General features: G+C 38.5%; 1 protein-coding gene across 1 annotated transcript in view; it reads right to left on the bottom strand.

The window, feature by feature from the left end:
* Window positions 1-510: 510 nt before the first annotated feature.
* Zfp712 (zinc finger protein 712) overlaps window positions 511-20942 on the bottom strand; it is a 34635-nt gene continuing 14203 nt past the window's right edge. The window contains exons 3-4 of the mRNA XM_087640011.1: window positions 7435-7530; window positions 511-4124 (exon numbers count right to left, since the gene is read on the bottom strand). Coding sequence (XP_087496137.1) covers window positions 2236-4124; window positions 7435-7530 — 1985 coding nt within the window. The 3' untranslated portion in view covers window positions 511-2235. The remainder of the gene's footprint in view (window positions 4125-7434; window positions 7531-20942) is intronic.

Below are 20942 nucleotides of genomic sequence, written 5' to 3' on the forward strand. Positions count from 1 at the left end.
TAAAAGCACACAGCTGTCCAAATGACATTTTGTGGACTTTGACAACGTGAAATATTAGGTGATGCATGATTTCCCATGTAAGATAGGAGAATCAGCATCAAGAGACTTAAAGCCAGTATCCATGCCATTTTGCAGAAATTTCCATATAGTCATGTGTGTCTGTGTGTGTGTAATGTGTATGTGTGTGTGTGTGTTTGTATGTGTGTCTGTATCTGTGTGGTGTGGTGTGTATGAGTGTGTGTGTGTGTGTGTGTGTGTGTGCATGTCTGTGTCTGTGTGGTGTGTCTGTGTGGTGTGTCTGTGTGTATGTGTGTGTGTGTGTTTTGTATCTTTTTCAGGAAATGCTGTGGTTGTTTCCTATGGGGTGTCAACTATTTCAAAATTAACTTTTACTTCAACAATTACTCTTTCTTCTTACAACCTGTGCCTCAACTAGCCAGTTTTCACCACCCATCACTGATCAGCCAAGTAACAACCAAATTAAGAGTGAAAAGCAAAAATAAAAAAAAATTATTAAAAAACAGATTTATTCAATGTAACCACACTGGAAAAAGGGAAAAGGAGATACAATAACTTGCCAGTCCATCTTTAGAATCCTCAAACAATGTCAGGGCATTAGATAAATAAATAATATACTTACATGTAATATATATAATAAATATAAAAATAAATATAATACAATAAATAGAAGGTAAAAGAAAAACACAACTAAGCAGTCTAATCCAACCAAGCATGGTCTACTGCCCACCACAGTCACAGCCCCACATCTTTCCTTCAAGATTAGTCTTTCCAGTAAAGCTATTATATAAACTAAGTCTTTCTCCAAAAGGTACGGACCTCCTATGGATGCCCCAGGACTTTTGTTTCTCCCAGCAGGATCTCAGAGAAATTCTAATTTCTTGAGAATCACTGTAGCAATAGCTTGAAGGAAACAGAGGAGGACAGGGTTTCTGTGAAAATATATCAAATCCCGCCAGTCAGACCAGGTACAGGTACAAGCAAGAACATACACATGGTGCTCCAAATGTTCTCTTAATTCCTAATGTTTATTTGATTGTAAAAGTAGGAATATTTCAGTCAATGTAGTAAATATCAAAATTTGAGTGGGTTTTATATGTCAAAGGATGGCATGTATACTACATAATGTCTATATAGTCAGTAGCCATGCCACCATTCTCAAATATGTATATATGCATTTAGTAAAAACTGACTAATAGTAATACAATTCAAGATTCAGAAAGCTAAGGCATAATTACCCACTTAATTAACACAGTTACCACAAGAAGGGGATGAACAAATATGTAACATATTGAAATAATATCCTCCAAATACTTTGAAAGACACTGACTGGCATCTGGAATAGAATGATCACTTACACGAATAATTTTCAGCCGTATATATCTGAAACCTGTCACCTACCACCTTTAGTAAGGTGGAATATTTTAACCTCTCTTATAGAATAATGTTACCCAATAAAAACATATACACTACATTATGAACCATTCAAATTTGTTTATTTAAAGATGTAAGTTTCACGCACAACCTCTATTTTGTACCTATTCTATTGTCTCTGAGGAAAAAGAACTATACTAAAATCAATTAGGAACTAGTCTTGTTTTTTTGACTGTCTGAGAATTGTGCTAACTTCTCTTTTCAAACATGAATATGTAAATTTACATAGCAACTAAGATTTTATTATTAAATTCATATCCTTACTGAGTTGTGATGTCTATGATTTATTCTACCACATTAAATAATGTCCCATGACTTATAAACAATATTTACTTCATTTTTACATCAGTCCATATATTTACAAGATTTGTCACTTACAGTAACTCTCATATCCATTAAGATCTGAGGTATGAGTTAATTTACTACATTCTATGTTTACATAATGTCTTCCAGAATAACTATTTTGCTTATACATCCTGGACAGAGTTCCTTCCAAAGTCAATAAATGAATAAGATTTCTATGAGTTCACTGATGAGGAGTGAACAATCAGTAAAAGCCTTGACACATTATTTACATGTGTAGGCTTCCTCAGTACAAATTCTCTGCTATCAATAAAACATGAAGAAGAGTTACAAGAGGTGCAACACTATTTGAACTTGTAGGCTTTCTTTCATGCATGATTTTTTTACATTGTATTTATATACAGAACACTTTGTAGTCACCTTTTTTCATTTCTAGTTTCTTACTAGTATGAGTTTTTGGAGCTAGGTGTTAAACTATTACTAAAGGCCTTGCCAAATTCCTTGAATTTCTAGGGTTTCAATTCCAATATGAATTCGTTGATGTCGAATAAGGCTCGAGCTATTATTAAAAGCTTTACTACATTCTTTGCATGCATAGGGTTTCTCTCCAGTATGAATTCTTTGATGTTTAATTAGAGCTGAATGATTATTAAATGCTTTATTACATTCCTTGCATTTATATGGTTTTTCTCCAGTATGAATTCTCTGGTGTTGAGCGAAGGTTGAATAAATGCTAAAAGCTTTGCCACATTCTTCACATGTGTACGGTTTCTCACCAGTATGGATTCTCTGATGCTTCCTCAGATATGAAGAACAGATAAATGCCTGGCCACACTCCGCACATTTGTAGGGTTTTTCTCCAGTATGAATTCTTTGGTGTAGAATAAGACACGAAGATTTAGCAAAGGCTTTCCCACATTCTTTGCATGTGTAGGGTTTCTCTCCAGTATGAAGTCTCTGATGATACTTAAAATATGATGAACACCTAAAGGCCTTGCCACATTCTTTGCATTTGTATGGTTTCTCTCCAGTGTGAATTCTTTGGTGTACAAGAAGGCTTGAAGAATTAACAAAGGCTTTGCCACATTCTTTGCACGTGTAAGGTTTCTCTCCAGTATGGAATCTCTGATGATTCCTAAGGTATGAAGATGACCTAAAGGTTTTGTCACATTCTTTGCACGTGTAGGATTTTCCTCCAGTATGAAATCTCTGGTGATACTTAAGGTATGAAGAGCAGCTGAAGGCTTTACCACAGTCTTTGCACTCATAGAGTTTCTCAATAGCATGAATCTTCTGATGCTTATGTAGGTATGAAGAACAGATGAACGTCTGGCCACACTCTTCACATTTATAAGGTTTCTCTCCACTGTGAATTCTTCCATGCTGGTTAAGGTGAGAAGAACAGTTAAAGGCCTTGCCACATTCTTTGCATTTGTAGGGTTTCTCTCCTGTATGAATTCTCTGGTGTTGAGAGAGTGATGACCGAAAAATAAAAGCTTTGCCACAATCTGCACATTTATATGGTTTTTCTCCGGTATGAATTTTCTGGTGCCGAGAAAGGGCTGAGCAATTATAAAAGGCTTTGCCACATTCTTCACATTTATAGGGTTTCTCTCCACTATGAATTCTTTGGTGTTGGGTAAGAGCTGAACAGTTATTAAAGGCTTTGCCACATTCCTCACATATGTAGCGTTTCTCCCCAGTGTGAATTCTACGGTGTTGGTTAAGACTCGAAGAACAGTTAAAAGCTTTGCTACATTCTTTACATTTGTAGGGTTTCTTTCCAGTATGAATAATTCGGTGCTGTTTAAGATGTGAAGAACAGTTAAAGGCCTTACCACATTCTTCACATTTGTAGGGTTTTTCTCCAGTATGAATTCTCTGGTGCTGAGAAAGTGATGTGGGAAAATTAAACGTCTTGCCACATTGTGCACACTTGTAGGGTCTTTCTCCAGTATGGATTCTTTGGTGTCGAGTACGTGCTGAGCAATTGTTAAACGCCTTGCCACATTCGTCACACTTGTATGGTCTCTCTCCAGTATGGATTCTTTGGTGCTGAGTAAGAGCTGAAGAATTATTAAAGGCTTTGCCACATTCACATTTATAGGGTTTCTCCCCAGTGTGAATTCTATGGTGTTGGTTAAGGCTTGAAGAACATGTAAAAGCTTTGCCACATTCTTTACATTTGTAGGGTTTCTCCCCAGTATGAGTTCTATGGTGTTTATACAGTGTTGATCGAACATTAAAGGACTTGCCACATTCATCACACGTGTAAAGTTTTGCTCCAGGATGAATTTTATGGTGTTGAATAAGAAGTGAGTTCCAAGGAAAGGTCTTACCACACTCTTTAAATATATAAGGTTTACTTCCTGTTGAGTAAAGATGGACATATCAGTAAAAGATTAATCACATAGCTATAATTATAGTGTATCTTTCATATGAATACTTATACCCCAAGATACAGTTCTGATACAGTTCTAAATGCAATTTACTCTCATATTAGTGGGAAAATAGACAAAAAAACAGATAATAACACAAACTTCCACTGACAACAGTGGAACATTACTCAAAAATTTAAAAGTACTTTAAAGCCAGGAAAATGGCTCTGAGGATAAAGGCATCTGATTCCAAAAGGCCCATATGGTAGAAGAAGCAAACTAATTCCTACAAGTTGTTTTCTGTACTTCATATATGAACCGGAAACCCTTAGTAGTCCCATATGCGAGTGCAAGCATGTGGACACACACATTTTAGATAAACAGTAATGGAATATTTATGAAAAGGACAATTCTGAAGGGCAATATGCTAAATGAAATAAACCCATTATAAAAGGCAAATATCTGATTAAAAATACATGAAAAATTCTAAAATAGAAAACTTTGTTGAACATAGATTTCAACTGCTACTAACTGAGATGGCCCCAAAATAATTAATTAATTTTCCTAAGAATATGTTTATTTTGAAGGCTGAACTGTTTCTGAAAGATTTGTGGCATATAATTTGAATGGGCAGAACAATGTCCAAATACTGAAGACAGTAAATTTCATGTTATATGTTTTTTATTGTTACTTAAAAAAAAAAAAAAACTGGACGCTGTTGAATGGTTTTTAAAATTTCAAGTTTAATTTTAAATCACAGAAGTTTCAGTAGAGGCAACATATTTATCAATTGTTTATGAAATGATAATAACTTCAGAAATATTAGCAGTATAAAATAACTATTAAGTAACCAATGAGGAATACATACACCATGAAAACAGAACTAATATTCAATAAATAAAAGTGAGATCAATTTAATTGGAACTGGTCATTCCAATTAAAAACTGGACATTTTATTATCTTACACTGTCTTAAAGAGCCACAACTAAAAACTGTCATTCTAATCATAATGTAAAAGTTACATCTAACAATATTAGCAACAGACATGAGGGAGGTCTATACAAAAATAAAACACAGAAAATGGAATTGCAAATTAAGATAAATTCTCAACAAATATTGGTGGGCTACTAAAAATACTCTTGTATCTGTACATAAGTTTTTTCTATCACATATAAAACAATGTATCATAAGTCATTGGCAATCAGTGTGTGGCAGAAAAATTCACAGAAATACATTATAATTCATAAGAGGAGTCTGCTGAGACAACTTTAAATACTGAGCTTGTAAATGTAATTACAAAAACTTATTTATAGTGATACTGTTCTATGAAGCCTTGACAAATAGGTCATTATAACTGTGTACAAGTTTCTGAGAGATAGGGAACAATGGTAAGTCCATAATGATGTCTACTCTAACCTACTAAAGGACACTCTAGTCACTGTACATGCATTCAGACATCACTGGAGAGCAAGAGAGATTTGAGGAAATAAAAGCATTATAAAAATTGATCAGAAAGTGACCTATAGTTTAAGAGATAATTGTTGAGGTTTGGTCTATTACTATGTATTACAATGCTAAATTTTATACCCAAAGTTCTAGACCATCCAAGGAGTCTCATATTTACAAGCTTTTGTTTTGCAAACCTGGTTCCTTGATTTAAAACTATTGGTTAAATGAAATTGGCTATAGTCAGTTACTGGAGGGATTTGAGACAGGTGGGTTTGCAGTGACCTGGTGAGAGGAGAGATTGGGGAGAGGGAGAAGGAGGAAGGAGAGATAAAGGAAGCCGCCATGATGGAAGATAGACCATGAGCATATGGACAGGAGAAATAGCAAGTATCTGGTAAGGTAGCCAGAGCAGCAGTTACATGAGTAGATTAAGGGGTACCCACCGGTAATTGAGGATAAGCTTAAACTGGTGGTGCAGTTTTGGTACGCATGGTAAATTAGATAAGAAAAAAGAGTGGGGGATTGTTGAGGTTCAGTCTATTGTTATGTATCACAATGGTAAATTATATACCTACCAGTGACTTCTCATGTTTACAAGCTTCGGTTGTGCAAATCTTGTTCCTTGATTTAAAACTACTGGTTAAATAAAATTGGCTACAGCCACTTATTGGAGGGATTAGAGGTAGGCAGGTTTGGAGTGACCTGTTTGCAGGAGAAACCTGGAAAACCTTGAGGAAAATAAGGTTGGAGAAGGGAGAGAAAGAAAGTCCCTCCTTTTCCTTATATACACAATGTGGCCCTATTGGCTGGCCAACTGGGTTGAGAGCAGCCAAAATAAAACACAGTAAGTAATAACTCAGGGTTATTAATAGGAAGGTAGATTCTAATATCCTGGAGTGTAGATAGATATCTACCAGCTTTTGTGCTGTTTAAGGCTTACTATAAATATAAAAGTTTTATGTGTCTTTTATCTGGGAACTGAATGATCAAGGCCAGGCAGAAATCCCTCATCGGGATTAAAATTTCTACAAAGATAATAAATGAAGCTTTTTTTTGTTTGTTTGTTTGCTTCAGTTTCTGTTTGACACTCAGGTGGGGACTATAGCAACAGGCCTGAAGAAACTGCAGAATACAAGGTGGAGAGTGGAGTGTCTGCAGTGATAGCAGTGGAGTGCACAAGGGGGGTGGGGGTGGGGGAGGCCAAAGCCGTTGGGAAAGCACATCAGGGCCAGGGCCAAAAGTCATCCACACTGGAACCCTGGACCCCACGCCCTCAGCCCCTGCTCTTGCTGTCTCCTGGCTCCAGGCTAGGGCTGGGAATTCTGTGGACAACTTTCTACAGGAGCAAAGAGCACAAGAGATGCTGCTGCCCTTCTGTGATAAAGTTAGAGGTTCTCCAATCCTATATTCTTCCTTCACCCCTGGATCAGGTAGGGCCATGAAAGACAGCTGGGCTCTATTGCATGTTTCAGAGGCATTACTTTTCCCTGGTGTTCCAGCCCATCAGCTCCTCACTATGGCCCAGAGTGAGCACTACAAGAATTGCTGGCCTAATAGATAGGCTAGGGGAAGGGACAGGACAGGGGCTAGAAGAGGGGTTCCACTATACGCACAGTGTTGGTGAAGCCAGAGCCGGGGCACCACCTGGTCAGGCCAATGGCCACATCTCCCTTCTTGAAGAAGTCTTGGGCCTTGCCAACATCCATGGCCAAGTTTACATGAAGGTCAACATCCTCAGCCCAGCATCCTGTACAGCATCCATTTTCCCCTGATTCCCTAATCTATCCAGTCTTTCATGCCTGACTCTCTGGATCTCTCAGTTTTGTGCTCTGATTTACTCATTCCCACATACCTGGGTACACAGCTACTGTTGCTGGTTCCTTCACATTCCAGGGTTCTTTTCTCTGCTCGAGGCATGTGACCAAGTACGGCTTAGAGAAAGCAAGACCTGTTAGAAGGAAAGGCAAATATGATGGTTGTATATTGTTCTCTAGGACTGACATATATTATAACTATTGTGTTTATAAGGAAAAAGAAAATAGACGAAAAGGTGGCAGGATGTAACTTTTTAAAATGTTTCCTTATAGGTCTATCTCATACTTGGAGCTTTACCTCAAGAGAAAAAGAAATCAAAGCTGAAGGGTAAACTATTTTGCTTTAAGATGTATTCTCCACACTTGATGTCTCAATTTCTAAAATTCCAAACAGAAGGAAGAGTCATACTATTAAAACAATAAAGCTAAAAACACAGTGAGAACTGTGACTAATTCATCCACCCACCACAGCTATGACTCCCACTAAATTTTCCTTAAGAGCGGGAATCTGACTATGTGAAAGGAGTTGGGAGGATTTCCTTTTGTACTTTATGGAATAATTTAAGAAATATTACTCTTAGTTCCTCTTAAGTTTGCTAAAAATATTAAGTAATCCATCTGCACATGGGGTTTCTGAAACTGAAAAACTGATTTGTTCTCTTTTAATTACTACTTCAATTTTATTGTTTGTGGGAGATCTGCTTAAATTCTCTCTCTCACGTTGCCTTAGTTTTGTTAGCGTATATTATCTGAATATCAAAACCTGAGAAAGGCACACGCAAAAAATAAATAAATAAAAGGAAGAAAATAATAGCCCACTATCTCTGATGAACATAGATGAAAAATGTCTTAATACTTGTAAGAACACATCACAATGATCATCATCATCTGGATATCACCCCTCACATGTAGTCATAGGTAAATGAACATATATAATTTACTACATAAACAGAGTCAAGGGCAGAAAATATATAATTATCCCAATAAACACTGCTGTTCACAGAGAATTTTACTCTAAATATAAAAGGCCTTAAGGACTCTACCAGAAAACAAGTAAAGTTGAAAACCGCTTTCAGCAAAATGACAGGATATCAGTGTCTTTCTATGTACTAAAAACAAACACACTGAGAAAGAGAAACTGGATATCTACATGTGCAAGAATGAACCATAATCCAAATAGACTAAAGATCTCATTGCAAGGCCAGAAACTCTGAAAGTGCCTGAGAAAAACGGGAGGGCTCTTCAGTACAGGAATAAATAAGGTCTCTCTGAACAGGGCTCTAGTTACTGTAGAAGGTCAACAACTACAGAATTAAATTTAAAAAAATCCTTCTGAACAGCAAAGAAAACGGAAATTATATTAAAAGGTAGGCTAAGGGATGACAAAAGATATCCAGATGCTATACATCTGGCATGAAATATCATGAGTAACATACATCAAAAAAGTAAACACCAAGAAAACAACATGAGCAAATAATGGTCTCTGAAACGGAGCAGATCTCAGAAGATAAATAAGTGCCTGGGTTTTTGGTTGTTTGGTTTTTGTTTTTTCAGGGTTTTGTTTTGTTTTGTTTGAGATTTGAAAACTCCTTGGCTCTTTTATTTCTTTATAATTAATTTTCCTGAGTTCTAATTTTTTTCTTTTATTGGATATTTAAATGTTATTCCCTTCTCCAGAAAGCGGCTATTCTATCCCAACCCCTGTTTCTATGAGGGTGCTCGCTCACCTACTCACCCACTCCCTCCTACCTCCCCCCCCCCAGTGACATTCCCTACACTGGGGCATAGAGCCTTGACAGGACCAAGGGCCTCTCTCTCCACTGATGCCTGACAAGGTCATCCTCTGTTACATATACGGATGGAGCCATAGGCCCATCCCTGTGTTCTCTTGGGATGGTGGTTTAGTCCCTGAGAGCTCTGGGAGGTCTGGCTGGTTGATATTGCTGTTCTTCTTATGGGGTTGCAAACCCTTTCAGTTACTTCAGGTCCCCATTCTCAGTTCAATGGTTGACTGAAAGCATCCACCTCTGTATTTGTAAGGTTTTGGCAGAGCCTCTCAGGAGACAGCAATATCAGGCTCCTGTCAGCATGCACTTCTTGGCATCAACAATATTGTCTGGGTTTGGTGGCTGTATGTATATGGGATGGATCCCTAGGCAGGGCAGTCTCTGGATGGCCTTTCCTTCAGTCTCTGTTCCACATGTTGTCTCCATATTTCCTATGAGTATTTTTGTTTCCCCTTCTAAAAAGGATTGAAGCATCTACACTTTGGTCTTCCTTCTTCTTGAGCTTCATGTAGTTTGTGAATTGTATCATGTGTATTCTGAGCTTTGGCTAATATCCACTTATCAGTGAGTACATACCATGTGCGTTCTTTTGTGATGTTTTCAAGTTCCATCCATTTGCCTAAGAATTTCATGAAGTCATTATTTTTGATAGCTGAGTAGTACTCCACTGTGTAAATGTACCATATTTTCTGTATCCATTCCTCTGTTGAGGGACATCTGGGTTCTTTCCAGCTTCTGGGTATTATAAATAAGGCTGCTATGAACATGTGTCTTTGTTTTATGTTGGGGCATCTTTTGGGTATATGCCCAGGAGTGTTATAGCTGGGTCCTCAGGTAGTTCAATGTCCAATTTTCTGAGGAACCGCCAGACTGATTTCCAGAGTGGTTTTACCAGCTTGCAATCCAACCAACAATGGAGAAGTGTTCCTCTTTCTCCACATCCTTGCCAGCATCTGTTGTCACCTGAGTTTTTTATCTTAGCCATTCTGACTGCTGTGAGGTGGAATCTCAGGGTTGTTTTGATTTGCATTTCCCTGGCTGTTTTTTTTAAAGTGTTTGTTATCATCAATTATCAGAAGAAACAGTAGATTAAAGCTACTGTGAGATGGCATCTCAGTCTAATTGAGAAGTCTATCAACAGGAGATCAAATGACAAATTTCGGCAGGTATGTACAGAAAGAACACACTGGATAATAAAATGGATAATAAAAACATGTTAAATATACACACACAATGGAATTTTATTCGGATAAAAAGAAAAATGAAATTGTATAATTTTCAGGTAAATGGATGAGTAAGGTAAATGAAAGTGAGAAAGAAAAATGTCTAACATTCCTCTCATGTGTGGATCTTAGAGAGGACTGAAGGGTAGAGAGGGGCCATTGGAAAAGCAATACCTGACCAAAAGATACTGAATGGTACAATACAGATAATATTACAGCCAGGCAATACAGGGAGTTGAAAGACTTAAGTGAAGATGGATGGGAGCAAGACCTGGGAGACCGGATTAGCAAAAAATAAGGATAAAAAAGCTGTACAGAATCCTATTGCTTTGTAAACTAATTTAAATTAGAATTTGAAGGTTTAATGGAATATATCCTGCATGTGTAGATACTACTCTTCTCAAACGATATAGGGTATTTGTTTGTTTGTTTTTGTTTTTAAATTCCAGCACGATAGTAGAATATGGATTTTGCTCAGGGAATGCCAGAAACTACCAAAGCAATGTAAACTTTTTCCATTCCTTTTGGTAGCCCAAAAGACTATACCATAAAGACCCCATAGCTGAAGACATTGTCCTCCTCTAGGACAATGAGGCATCAAGTTTTAACAGAGCTGGAAGATTTCTTCTGGCTGGCCAGCTTTTACAGGCTGGGAGGTTATGTGGAAGCTGCTTGGTTAGAAAAGTCAGCATCTATGAGCCCTGGACACTCTAATACCAACCTACCAGGCAAGACATGTCCACTGTGCACCCTGGACACTCTAATACCAACCTACCAGGCAAGACACGCCCACTGTGCACCCTGGACACTCTAATACCAACCTACTAGGCAAGGCATGCCCACTGGCAGAAATGTGCCATGACCATTATGTGATAAGCAGTCACTCATGCATGGTACTGGAAAACTGCCTAAAAGTCTATGTTGGGGGTTCATAGGCCCTCCAGAAATTGCTGTACAATATGCACATGATGTCAAACTGACCTCTAAATATTTGTGTTTATACACATACATTTGTGTTGTTCTCAGTGTTAACTGGAGCAACTGTGGCTTATAGTTGGTAATAGCGAATATAGAGACATGATCATAACTGGTCAAAGTACTATGAATAGGTGACTACTGAGTGATCAACCCTCAATGAGCATCTGCAACAATCCTAAGGCTCAGTAAACATCATGGCGGAGGAACTGGTTAAAAAAAAAATCTAAGAGTTGGAAGATTGTACTATTGAAAACTCTCTTTTAGATAGTGCATGTTTATGGGACACATACATTCAAATCAACAAAGATCACTCACACAGGACTTTCACTATCAACATCCCATCATGAGTTGGGGAGAGGCTCAAAATTCTCTCTCCACTCCCCAAGGAGGTCAAGATTGTTAGTGTTTGTGAGGAGGAAGGAGACATATTTCTGTGTGGTTTAGTCAACTGGCAAATTGCCATGCTTAAGTAAGCAACCCCCTACACATTTTCAGGTGGCCAACCTTAAACAAATGCAGTGGACCAGAAAAAAATACACCAGAGGATAAGACTGATTATAGTCAATGTATATTACATAAATGTGTAAAATTGTGAATAATTATTATAACACAAGAATCTGAAATATAGTGTTAGAAAATGCTAACTTCCCAGAGTCCTTTCTAGTCTACAAATGGAGGAAGGTGCCATGTTTATAGTAAATTAAGAACTCACAATGGGACCAACCACCTCCTCTGAAAGCATACTCAATAGTATAAATTGTATACCAAACCCTGTGTTACATTTCCTGCTCCACAACTCTATTTGCTTTCCTGAAAGCCTGTAGTCATCAGGATCCCCAGGTAAGCCCAACCCTCCCCCAACTCCTCTGAAAGCACACCCAGCAGCAGCATTATCTGCACCCCATGCCCTGTACTGCACAACTCTGCTTTCATTCTTGGAGGCCAAGCAGGTATGACCCTTCCCCAAGCCCTTGCTAGTCTACCATATCCCCTTAAAACACACCAAACTGCCTTAAACTGTACCCCAAACCCCTGGACTCAATTTCCCAGGCCACAACTCTACCTTTATCCCAGACACTGAATACAGAAGGGACTCTAGGACACATTGGTGCTAGGAACCTCAGAGGCAAGATTAGCACCCCAAACTGCAGAAGTCATGAGGTCACAAAATCCCCAGGAAAGACACTCTACTAGACCTGAAGACTTGCTAGTCAACCGAAACCCCAGGCCACTCAGGCCAGAAGACAGAGAGAAAACAGAAACCAAGGGAAAAACACATTAAAAAATCTACCCATCCAACAAAGGTTGAGCTCAGAAATTAATAGCTAACCTATAATAACCACGAAACCCAGAGGGCTAAAGGCCAGCATAAGGACAGAATCAACAACAGCCATGGCAATGTGGCAACATCAGAGCCCAGCTATCCACTTATATCATATATCCTGGATATTCTAATACTGCTGAACTACAAGAAAATGACCTTAAATCCAACTTGATAAAGATGATACAGGCATTTAAAGAGGAAATGAACAACTCCCTTAAAAAAATAAAACTTCAAAAATGTGAGGGAGCCCTCAATTGGCAGGTTCCCTGCGGTCCAGACACCACCCAGATCTGAAGGGACCCGATCAAAAGCTCCCTGCACCCAAATCCCCTGGGAGGGAAAGCTAAACCTACAGAGGGGCAGACACGCCTGGGAAGTCAGAAGAGACTACACTCTGCCCACATTTCTGACTCTGGAGGAAAACACCTAACGCCATCTGGGACCCCGGTACATAGGGCCCCAGGAAAAGGCAGCACAGGCCCTTCTAGATGGCACAATCACAGAGAGCTCAAAAGCAACCCACCACAAGCAACTTCAGCTGCGGGACCACAGTAAGACTAACATTATATAATATATAATGTTATATATATATATATATATATAATATATAATAATATATATATATAATATATAATAATCACTATTCCTTAATATCTCTCAACATCAATGGCCTCAACTCCCCAATAAAAAGACATAGATTAACAAACTGGATACGCAACGAGGACCCTGCATTCTGCTGCCTACAGGAAACACACCTCAGAGACAAAGACAGACACTACCTCAGAGTGAAAGGCTGGAAAACAACTTTCCAAGCAAATGGTCAGAAGAAGCAAGCTGGAGTAGCCATTCTAATATCAAATAAAATCAATTTCCAACTAAAAGTCATCAAAAAAGATAAGGAAGGACACTTCATATTCATCAAAGGAAAAATCCACCAAGATGAACTCTCAATCCTAAATATCTATGCCCCAAATACAAGGGCACCTACATACGTAAAAGAAACCTTACTAAAGCTCAAAACACACATTGCACCTCACACAATAATAGTGGGAGATTTCAACACCCCACTCTCATCAATGGACAGATCATGGAAACAGAAATTAAACAGTGATGTCGACAGACTAAGAGAAGTCATGAGCCAAATGGACTTAACGGATATTTATAGAACATTCTATCCTAAAGCAAAAGGATATACCTTCTTCTCAGCTCCTCATGGTACTTTCTCCAAAATTGACCATATAATTGGTCAAAAAACGGGCCTCAACAGGTACAGAAAGATAGAAATAATCCCATGCGTGCTATCGGACCACCACGGCCTAAAACTGGTCTTCAATAACAATAAGGGAAGAATGCCCACATATACGTGGAAATTGAACAATGCTCTACTCAATGATAACCTGGTCAAGGAAGAAATAAAGAAAGAAATTAAAAACTTCTTAGAATTTAATGAAAATGAAGATACAACATACTCAAACTTATGGGACACAATGAAAGCTGTGCTAAGAGGAAAACTCATAGCGCTGAGTGCCTGCAGAAAGAAACAGGAAAGAGCATATGTCAGCAGCTTGACAGCACACCTAAAAGCTCTAGAACAAAAAGAAGCAAATACACCCAGGAGGAGTAGAAGGCAGGAAATAATCAAACTCAGAGCTGAAATCAACCAAGGAGAAACAAAAAGGACCATAGAAAGAATCAACAGGACCAAAAGTTGGTTCTTTGAGAAAATCAACAAGATAGATAAACCCTTAGCCAGACTAACGAGAGGACACAGAGAGTGCGTCCAAATTAACAAAATCAGAAATGAAAAGGGAGACATAACTACAGATTCAGAGGAAATTCAAAAAATCATCAGATCTTACTATAAAAACCTATATTCAACAAAATTTGAAAATCTTCAGGAAATGGACTATTTCCTAGACAGATACCAGGTATCAAAGTTAAATCAGGAACAGATAAACCAGTTAAACAACCCCATAACTCCTAAGGAAATAGAAGCAGTCATTAAAGGTCTCCCAACCAAAAAGAGCCCAGGTCCAGATGGGTTTAGTGCAGAATTCTATCAAACCTTCATAGAAGACCTCATACCAATATTATCCAAACTATTCCACAAAATTGAAACAGATGGAGCCCTACCGAATTCCTTCTACGAATCTACAATTACTCTTATACCTAAACCACACAAAGACACAACAAAGAAAGAGAACTTCAGACCAATTTCCCTTATGAATATCGACGCAAAAATACTCAATAAAATTCTGGCAAACCGAATTCAAGAGCACATCAAAACAATCATCCACCATGATCAAGTAGGCTTCATCCCAGGCATGCAGGGATGGTTTAATATACGGAAAACCATCAACGTGATCCATTATATAAACAAACTGAAAGAACAGAACCACATGATCATTTCATTAGATGCTGAGAAAGCATTTGACAAAATTCAACACCCCTTCATGATAAAAGTCCTGGAAAGAATAGGAATTCAAGGCCCATACCTAAACATAGTAAAAGCCATATACAGCAAACCAGTTGCTAACATTAAACTAAATGGAGAGAAACTTGAAGCAATCCCACTAAAATCAGGGACTAGACAAGGCTGCCCACTCTCTCCCTACTTATTCAATATAGTTCTTGAAGTTCTAGCCAGAGCAATCAGACAACAAAAGGAGATCAAAGGGATACAGATCGGAAAAGAAGAGGTCAAAATATCACTATTTGCAGATGATATGATAGTATATTTAAGTGATCCCAAAAGTTCCACCAGAGAACTACTAAAGCTGATAAACAACTTCAGCAAAGTGGCTGGGTATAAAATTAACTCAAATAAATCAGTTGCCTTCCTCTATACAAAAGAGAAACAAGCCGAGAAAGAAATTAGGGAAACGACACCCTTCATAATAGACCCAAATAATATAAAGTACCTCGGTGTGACTTTAACCAAGCAAGTAAAAGATCTGTACAATAAGAACTTCAAGTCACTGAAGAAAGAAATTGAAGAAGACCTCAGAAGATGGAAAGATCTCCCATGCTCATGGATTGGCAGGATTAATATAGTAAAAATGGCCATTTTACCAAAAGCAATCTACAGATTCAATGCAATCCCCATCAAAATACCAATCCAATTCTTCAAAGAGTTAGACAGAACAATTTGCAAATTCATCTGGAATAACAAAAAACCCAGGATAGCTAAAGCTATCCTCAACAATAAAAGGACTTCAGGGGGAATCACTATCCCTGAACTCAAGCAGTATTACAGAGCAATAGTGATAAAAACTGCATGGTATTGGTACAGAGACAGACAGATAGACCAATGGAATAGAATTGAAGACCCAGAAATGAACCCACACACCTATGGTCACTTGATTTTTGACAAAGGAGCCAAAACCATCCAATGGAAAAAAGATAGCATTTTCAGCAAATGGTGCTGGTTCAACTGGAGGGCAACATGTAGAAGAATGCAGATCGATCCATGCTTATCACCCTGTACAAAGCTTAAGTCGAAGTGGATCAAGGACCTCCACATCAAACCAGACACACTCAAACTAATAGAAGAAAAACTAGGGAAGCATCTGGAACACATGGGCACTGGAAAAAATTTCCTGAACAAAACACCAATGGCTTATGCTCTAAGATCAAGAATTGACAAATGGGATCTCATAAAACTGCAAAGCTTCTGTAAGGCAAAGGACACTGTGGTTAGGACAAAACGGCAACCAACAGATTGGGAAAAGATCTTTACCAACCCTACAACAGATAGAGGCCTTATATCCAAAATATACAAAGAACTCAAGAAGTTAGACCGCAGGGAAACAAATAACCCTATTAAAAAATGGGGTTCAGAGCTAAACAAAGAATTCACAGCTGAGGAATGCCGAATGACTGAGAAACACCTAAAGAAATGTTGAACATCTTTAGTCATAAGGGAAATGCAAATCAAAACAACCCTGAGATTTCACCTCACACCAGTGCGATTGGCTAAGATCAAAAACTCAGGTGACAGCAGATGCTGGCGAGGATGTGGAGAAAGAGGAACACTCCTCCATTGTTGGTGGGATTGCAGACTGGTAAAACCATTCTGGAAATCAGTCTGGAGGTTCCTCAGAAAATTGGACATTGAACTGCCTGAGGATCCAGCTATACCTCTCTTGGGCATATACCCAAAAGATGCCTCAACATATAAAAGAGACACGTGCTCCACTATGTTCATCGCAGCCTTATTTATAATAGCCAGAAAATGGAAAGAACCCAGATGCCCTTCAACAGAGGAATGGATACAGAAAATGTGGTACATCTACACAATGGAATACTACTCAGCTATCAAAAACAACGAGTTTATGAAATTCGTAGGCAAATGGTTGGAACTGGAAAATATCATCCTGAGTGAACTAACCCAATCACAGAAAGACATACATGGTATGCACTCATTGATAAGTGGCTATTAGCCCAAATGCTTGAATTACCCTAGATCCCTAGAACAAACGAAACTCAAGACGGATGATCAAAATGTGAATGCTTCACTCCTTCTTTAAATGAGGAAAAAGAATACCCTTGGCAGGGAAGGGAGAGGCAAAGATTAAAACAGAGACTGAAGGAACACCCATTCAGAGCCTGTCCCACATTTGGCCCATACATATACAGCCACCCAATTGGACTAGATGGATGAAGCAAAGAAGTGCAGACCGACAGGAGCCGGATGTAGATCGCTCCTGAGAGACACAGCCAGAATACAGCAAATACAGAGGCGAATGCCAGCAGCAAACCACTGAACTGAGAATAGGTCCCCTATTGAAGGAATCAGAGAAAGAACTGGAAGAGCTTGAAGGGGCTCGAGACCCCAAAAGTACAACAATGCCAAGCAACCAGAGCTTCCAGGGACTAAGCCACTACCTAAAGACTATACATGGACTGACCCTGGACTCTGACCCCATAGGTAGCAATGAATATCCTAGTAAGAGCACCAGTGGAAGGGGAAGCCCTGGGTCCTGCTAAGACTGAACCCCCAGTGAACTAGTCTATGGGGGGAGGGCGGCAATGGTGGGAGGGTTGGGAGGGGAACACCCATAAGGAAGGGGAGGGGGGAGGGGGATGTTTGCCCGGAAACCGGGAAAGGGAATAACACTCGAAATGTATATAAGAAATACTCAAGTTAATAAAAAAAAAAAATTTAAAAAAAAAAAAAAAAAAAAAAAAAAAAAAAAAGACTAACATTTCTGCGCCTAGCGGACTCATGACACAGGCCCAAAGGAACAGCTGAAGTCCAGTAGACAGGAAAGACTACACGCCCGAAAGCAGAACACTATATTCCCATAACTGGCTGAAAAAAAAAAACAGGAAAACAGGTCTACAGCACTCCTGACACACAGGTCTATAGGACGGTCTAGCCACTGTCAGAAATAGCAGAACAAGGTAAAACCAGAGACAACACGATGGCAAGAAGCAAGCGCAGGAACCCAAGCAACAGAAACCAAGAATACATGGCATCATCAGAGCACAATTCTCCCACCAAAGCAAACATTAAATATCCAAACACACTAGAAAATCAAGATCTAGATTTAAAATCAAATTTGATCATGATGCTGGAGAACTTCAAGAAAGACATGAAGAACTCCCTTAGAGAAATGGAGGAAAACATACATAAACAAGTAGAAGCCTATAGAGAGGAATCACAAAAAGCCCTAAAAGAATTCCAGGAAAAAACAATCAAACAGGTGAAGGAATTAAAAATGGAAGTAGAAGCAATAAAGAAAGCACAAAAGGAGACAACCCTGGATATAGAAAACCAAAGGAAGAAACAAGGATCCGGAGATACAAGCATCACCAACAGAATACAAGAGATAGAAGAGAGAATCTCAGGAGCAGAAGATTCCATAGAAATCATTGACACAACGGTCAAAGATAATGTAAAATGGAAAAAGATACTGGTCCAAAACATACAAGAAATCTAGGACTCAATGAGAAGATCAAACCTAAGGATAATAGGTATAGAAGAGAGTGAAGACTCCCAGCTCAAAGGCCCAGTAAATATCTTCAACACATCATAGAAGAAAACTTCCCTAATCTAAAGAAAGAGATGCCCATAAACATACAAGAAGCCTAGAGAACTCCAAATAGATTGGACCAGAAAAGAAACTCCTCCCGTCACATACAGTCAAAACACCAAATGCACAAAACAAAAAAAGAATATTAAAAGCAGTAAGGGAAAAAGGTCAAGTAACATATGAAGGCACACTTATCAGAATCACACCAGACTTCTCGCCAGAGACTATGAAGGCCAGAAGATCCTGGACAGATGTCATACAGACCCTAAGAGAACACAAATGCCAGCCCAGGTTACTGTATCCTGCAAAACTCTCAATTAACATAGATGGAGAAACCAAGATATTCCATGACAAAACCAAATTTACACAGTATCTTTCTACAAATCCAGCCCTACAAAGGATAATAAATTGTAAAGCCCGACATAAGGAGGCAAGCTAAACCCTAGAAAAAGCAAGAAACTAATTGTCTTGGCAACAAAACAAAAAGAAGAAAAACACACAAACATAATCTCACATCCAAATACAAATATAACAGGAAACATCAATCACTATTCCTTAATATCTCTCAACATCAATGGACTCAACTCCCCAATAAAAAGACATAAATTAACAAACTAGATATACAATGAGGACCCTGCATTCTGCTGCCTACAGGAAACACACCTCAGAGACAAAGACAGACACTACCTCAGAGTAAAAGGCTGGAAAACAACTTTCCAAGGAAATGGTCAGAAGAAGCAAGCTGGAGTAGCCATTCTAATATCGAATAAAATCGATTTTTAACTAAAAGTCATCAAAAAAGATACGGAAGGACACTTCATATTCATCAAAGGAAAAATCCACCAAGACGAACTCTCAATCCTAAATATCTATGCTCCAAATACAAGGGCTCCTACATACATAAAAGAAACCCTACTAAATCTCAAAGCAAACATTGCACCTCACACAATAATAGTAGGAGATTTCAACACCCCACTCTCATCAGTGGACAGATTATGGAAACAGAAATTAAACAGAGACATAGACAGACTAAGAGAAGTCATGAACCAAATGGACTGAACAGATATTTATAGAACATTCTATCCTAAAACAAAAGGATATACCTTCTTCTCACCACCTCATGGTACTTTCTCCAAAACTGACCATATAATTGGTCATAAAACAGGCCCCAATAGATACAGAAAGATAGAAATAGTGCACGCGTGCTATTAGACCATCACGGGCTAAAACTGGCCTTCAACAAAAATAAGTGAAGAATGCCCACATATACATGAAAGTTGAACAATGCTCTACTCAATGATAACCTGGTCAAGGAAGAAATAAAGAAAGAAATTAAAGACTTCTTAGAATTTAATGAAAATGAAGGTTCAACATACCCAAACTTATGGGACACAATGAAAGCTGTGCTAAGAGGAAAATTCGCAGCGCTGAGTGCCTGCAGAAAGAAACAGGAGAGGGCATATATCAGCAACTTGACAGCACACCTAAAAGCTCTAGAATAAAAAGAAGCAAATACACCCTGGAGGAGTAGAAGGCAGGAAATAATCAAACTCAGAGGTAAAATCAAACAAGTAGAAACAAAAAGGACCGTACGAAGAATCAACAGAACCAAAACTTGAGAAAATGAGAAGTTCTTTGAGAAAATCAACAAGATAGATACACCCTTAGCCAGACTAACGAGAGGACACAGAGAGTGTGTAAAAATTAACAAAATCAGAAATGAAAAGGGAGACATAACTACAGAATCAGAGGAAATTAAAAAAATCATCGGATCCTACTACAAAAGCCTATATTCAACAAAACTTGAAAATCTGCAGGAAATGGACAACTTCCTAGAGAGATACCAGGTACCAAAGTTGAATCAGGAACAGGTAAACCATTTAAACAACCCCATAACCCCTAAAGAAATAGAAGCAGTCATTAAAGGTCTCCCAACCAAAAAGAGCCCAGGTCCAGAATTCTATCAGACCTTCATAGAAGACCTCATACCAATACTATCCAAACTATTCCACAAAATTAAAACAGATGGAGAGCTACCGAATTCCTTCTATGAAGCCAGAGTTACTCTTATACCTAAACCACACAAAAATGCAACAAAGAAAGAGAACTTCAGACCAATTTCCCTTATGAATATCGACGCAAAAATACTCAATAAAATTCTGGCAAACCGAATCCAAGAGCACATCAAAACAGTGA

Source organism: Rattus norvegicus, chromosome 2 (genome assembly GCF_021556685.1).
Source record: "Rattus norvegicus strain SHRSP/BbbUtx chromosome 2, alternate assembly SHRSP_T2T, whole genome shotgun sequence".
Lineage (NCBI taxonomy): Eukaryota > Metazoa > Chordata > Mammalia > Rodentia > Muridae > Rattus > Rattus norvegicus.